The sequence below is a fragment of the Aptenodytes forsteri genome, unplaced genomic scaffold (genome assembly GCF_000699145.1).
Source record: "Aptenodytes forsteri isolate BGI_AS27 unplaced genomic scaffold, ASM69914v1 Scaffold321, whole genome shotgun sequence".
In the NCBI taxonomy this organism is placed as follows: domain Eukaryota; kingdom Metazoa; phylum Chordata; class Aves; order Sphenisciformes; family Spheniscidae; genus Aptenodytes; species Aptenodytes forsteri.
In genome coordinates this window covers 978,267-983,230 of record NW_008795030.1, presented here as the reverse complement: position 1 = coordinate 983,230, position 4,964 = coordinate 978,267, and the positions used below count along the sequence as shown (strand labels likewise).

The 4,964-nt window shown below is 56.1% G+C and overlaps 1 protein-coding gene across 1 annotated transcript in view; it reads right to left on the bottom strand.

The window, feature by feature from the left end:
• Positions 1-1,980: 1,980 nt before the first annotated feature.
• The window catches only part of GPN2 (GPN-loop GTPase 2), a 4,875-nt gene continuing 1,891 nt past the window's right edge, over positions 1,981-4,964 (bottom strand). The window contains exons 2-5 of the mRNA XM_009276199.2: positions 4,241-4,397; positions 3,880-4,040; positions 3,068-3,198; positions 1,981-2,559 (exon numbers count right to left, since the gene is read on the bottom strand). Of these exons, the coding sequence (XP_009274474.1) occupies positions 2,487-2,559; positions 3,068-3,198; positions 3,880-4,040; positions 4,241-4,397 (522 nt within the window). The 3' untranslated portion in view covers positions 1,981-2,486. The remainder of the gene's footprint in view (positions 2,560-3,067; positions 3,199-3,879; positions 4,041-4,240; positions 4,398-4,964) is intronic.

Below are 4,964 nucleotides of genomic sequence, written 5' to 3'. Positions count from 1 at the left end.
CCTCGGCGGAAACGCTGCCCCCCCCCTCCCTCCCCCCCCCCCAAGGGATGTGCCTCAATTGGGGTGACTAATCCTGGCCCTTCGCCCCGGCTGATTGCTCAACGGGAGCGACAGGAGCCAGAGTGTCACCTCCCTCAGCCCCCGGGGAGCCTGGGCAAGGCCGTCCCCTCCCAACGTGGGGACACGGAGCCGGCTGGATTTCGCACCGGGCCATCCCTGCCCGCTGCCGAGCCGTTTTCTGCTTCGCCCTGACCAGGAGCAGCGAGCAGCGTCCCTGCTGAGCTGCGGGTCCCAATTCAGCCCCTGCTTTCCAAACCCGGGCTGCGAGGAGCCACTTGGTGCGAAAAGGCTGCACTTTTCAGGCTGCAGCTCTTTTAGACTTCAGCATTTCTTGGCTCGGGCACGGCAGGGGTCCCCTGAGCTACGGGGTTTCTATCACCTTTGATTTCCATTTTCTCCAGCACCGGCAGAGCGCAGCAGGGCTGGGGCTGCAGATACTGCCTGGGTATTAAAATAAAAAAGCCAAACGGCCTCAAAAGCTTTGATGGCTCTTGCATAATTCCAGCTTGACCTGACAATACCCTTTTAAGCCACCAAATCTCTCAAAGTCATGAAAAAGCCGCCACAAAAATTCACATTTTTTTTTATGATCACATCTTCTACCCCTTTACAGCAACTACAGGGTTCAAAGACGACCGGGACGAGTCCACGAGACCGCAAGGCAAGGATGGCGTTTCAGCTCCCGTTATGGTGAGACTGGCTTCCAGACCGTCAGCCCCAGATAGCACAGAAATGCGGCCGCCGGGTTTCAGCCAGGAATACCCAGGGAAGTCCCTGGGCTCTCGGGAAAAGAGCTCAGGCACCGACAGCCGACAGGAATTTGACTTTTATATCTGAAATGCCAGTGTAGTCTTTCATTGTGAACTGAGCTCATTAAAGCACAAGCGCGCGCGTGGACGTGCGGGCGCGCGGACGGAAGCCTGTGTCTTCGCCCTCCTTCCCCCCCCTGAGCACCGCCTTGTCTCCAAATCCTGGCCACAAAGCTGTGAGACGCAGGAAATTTTAGTTTTAATTCCCCGCCTAGCTGCGGCCCCTGCCAAGCAAGACCCCGCTCACGTCGAGAGTCACCGAGTCGGGGGGTCTGCAACCGCTCTGCTAAGGGCCAGGCTGTCCTGCACAAAGGAGCCGTCTTATCTTACGCAAGGTCTTGGGCAAGAAGCGATGCTGAATCTGCACACCGAGCTGGGAGCCAGGATTCTCGCCCGCTCCCATCCTACGTGCGGCTGCGCGAGCTGCCGGCAGGCGCTCGGAAGGCTGCTCGGTGCGGACCCCTTGCTTTTCGTCGCCCCCAACCTTCCCGCTTCACGGCACTGACGGACCCAAGCCGCTGCCTGCAGCGGGGACGCCGAGTAGGTGGCACGTGAGGCTGGGAGCTGCTGCCGTCACCGTCGGCGGCTGCTGCCGGCCGGCGAGAGGGAATTACATAGGGAGGAGGGGAAGCCCCAGGATTCGGGATCTGGAGAAGGTACTGGAGAAAGCAAGCCCAGAAAAAGGAAGGTGGATGAGGGCAGACAAGCCAGCTGCTGGGGGAAGGCCCTACATGCAAACGACGCGCTCCAACCTCCCGCTGAGTCACACAGGGTCTTTCTTAATCAAAAGCCTACAAAAGCCGAGCTTGCAGTTCGTGCGTCACCGTCAGCGCGCCGCGTGCACGCCGAACGCCAGCGTTTCAGCCCCTGGATAAGGGCGCAGGAGGAGTGACCTGCTTTCCCAACCCACAGTCGCTCTTCCCCACTCCCTCCAGCAAACGCTTTGCCTGTTCTCAGGCAGATCATAGAGGAAAACGACGTCGCAAACACGGAGCCCTTCTGCAAAGTACACAAAGCAGCGGCTGCTGTGACGTTCCCACCAGAGGCTTTTTAGCCTCGGGCTTTGTTGCACTCTTGGTTTTATTTATTTGGGTTCAGCAAACTCACAAGATGAAAGCGAGACAAAGGAGTGTTTATTAAGAAAGAGTCCATCATTATTTAAAAAAAAACAAAAGAAAAACAACCATCTTTTCTGTCCTCCTTGAGACAGACTGGAGGCTGCTTAGCCTGAATACTCCTCCGAGTACGAGGCCCACGCACGCCCCTCCTATGCTGTAAACCAAGGACTTTCGTCTCAAGTCTCACCGCCCAAACTGATTTTTCTTTCTCTGGATCTGCCTTGGTCATGATGGGGAGGAGGAGCCTTTATCTTGCTTCTCCTCTCTCGCTAACCGCGGCTTTGCAACTCAGCCGTCGCCCTTCTGCAAAAACGCTGCTCTGTGCGGCGGGGCCGAAGCACAAGAGGTCAAACCCTTCGAGAGGGAGTCCGGCAGCCAGACCTCCGCCCGGAAAGGCTTGCCCTTGGTCCGAGTCACACGACGCGGAGATCCCTTAAGCTCCTGGCAGGAAAAGGAGAGGTGTCAAAACCCGAGAGCGGCTGTGGAAGAGGTGGGCGTGTTACAGATCCATCACTTCTTCTTTCACGGCTTCGTCCTGAGATTGCACATACTTCTCCTGCACTGCAAGTGTGCTGATAATGCAGTAATTAAGGAAAACAAGGGGCTGGGCTCAAACACTCCCTTCTTCAAGGAGCTCTTAACGTTCTCGGCGAGGAACCAGCCCCGCATTAGCCTGAAGGCTGGCAGGAAGACAGCAGTACTGGCAGCAGCAGGCATCACCCGAGTTATTTCTGGCTCTGGCCGATCCCAGACCCGACAAGTACAGGAGAATCAATTGTATGGTTTGGACGAGGTGGAACGAACCAGTCCGAGTGAGTGTGAGGGAGAGGAAAAGTTGTCAAAAGATTCCTCCCACATTCACAGTATCAATTAGCAACAACTGTGGTGGCTTTGGTGTGGACAACTGTCTGCTAAGGTCTGGGCCGAGCCCTGCTCGCTACATGCAGTATCACCAAACAGCATCAGATGATGTTAGGAACAACCTGGGCCTGCAAACTGCCAGCCCCACCTCCAGCCTCTCCTCCCCAGGGAAGGAGAAATTAAAACTCAACACAACAAAGGATCGGTGGAGAAGGATACGAAGTGAAGTGGAAATCGGCTCCCACCGCTGCCGACATCAGAGCTTCCAGGCTCCTGTGCTCCTGGTCTCCGAAGGAATAGCCGTTGGCTTTGTCCACCGCCTGCATCACCTGCCGCATGCTCTCCTTATCCTGAAAGGGCGGGAGATGACACACGGGGACCGTGGCCCTTCCCCGGAGGCAAGAGCTCGCGCTGGGCTTTTCCATGGATTTCCTCCCAGGCTCCGGGCCACCCACACAGCGCCCAACGCCCCGAGCGTGCTGCCGGCCTCCCTGAGCTCAGAGGGGCCGCAGGACAACCAGGGGCACGCCCTGTGGAGCCCAAATACATGACGGGCTGACACCCTCCACCCTCTCGCTCCCTTTCATCACCTCTTGTCTCAGCCCATTTGACTCTGTTGACACTTCTGCAAGCTACAAGATTAACGTTTTCAGCCCTTCCTCCCACGTGCATTCCTCCCAATCGTCTGATTATTTTGTGCTCCCTAATTTAACGACGTTTTAGGTAACACCTTGCCCAGATTTGAAATGCAGGCCCAGAAGAGTGAACGAAGGGGGAGTCTTAATTCCCCACCCCAGGACACAAAGCCCACGTAGCCCCAGACTCATCAGCCTTTTCTTTTCCTTTGGCTGCTGCAGATCTTTTACGAGTCTGGGTGTATTTCACTGTCCTTCCCCATGCCGGAGTCTCTTCACAGTTGAGCTTTTCAGCCCTCATGGCTCTACGCAGATGTAACCTAGCTGCTACCAAACGTGCTGACTACCTATCCAACGCTCCCTGTTCTCTCTGCCCCACTCCTCCTGCTGCATCACCTGGACGTTGAGCGGAACGAAGGACACCAGGCTGTAGTCCTCGATCACCTCCACCAGCTTCTCATTGAGGCGGCGGTAGTTTCTGAAGAAGGGGTCGGAAGCTAAATGGTCAACCAGGTACGAGAGGTCCAGGACCTCTGTGTAATAATCCAGGTTGAAAGCTGCAGGGAAAGACCAAGAAGCTCTGAAGGCAATCTGTAAATATTGGGGCTTCCCTGGCCAGAACATGCCACCAAGAAGCCAGCGAGATTTACACCAGTTCCCCCCCCACCTCCCAGCCATACATCCCCGTACCCGAGCAGCTAATCCGCACCCGATTCCCCAGCCCAACTCCACGCGTCTCTCTCGCAAAGGCTCTTACCCAGCTTGCCGTATTGCTCGATCAGGTCCATCTTGGAGAGGACGTTGACGTGGGGCAGTTCCACGTGCAGCATGGTGGAGAGCGAGGTGCAGAGAACGGAGATGAACTTGCCAGGGTCCGTGCAGTAGTGAGAATCCACCAAATGCACCGCAGCCAGCTGGACAGCAAAGGCACAAAGGGACAGCGCAAGGTCAGACCCGTGACGAGTCCATCCGCTTGCTTTTGGGACAGGCTGAGAAGCGGCTGCAGGACAATCTCTCCAGACCCGACTATAACCACGTAGTAGGGAAAGTTACCGCCTGCCTTCCAGCTCCTGCATCTAAAACATCCTCACATACGAGCGCACACATATACACAGAAGTATCTATCGCCACGTTCGCACCCACAGACCACCCGGGGGGTTCAGGACCCAGGGTGCTGGTGCACAGAATGGGCTGTGGGGAGGCTTATAGGGGTGCTGAGCTCCACCAGCAGTACCGAAAGACACTTAAAAACCTGCAACCGCCCTCCCTTTTCTCAGGGCTGCTTTCTTTGCAGGTGGAGTTTCCACGCTTGTCTGAACCCTGCGGGTTTTTGGGGGGTGGGAGCTGGGGTTAACTCTCCTTCGGAACGACACGGCTGCCTCCAGATTTCCACCTTCCCCACAGGAAAGCTCATTCATAGAATCATAGAATCATAGAATCATTGAGGTTGGAAAAGACCTCTAAGATCATCGAGTCCAACC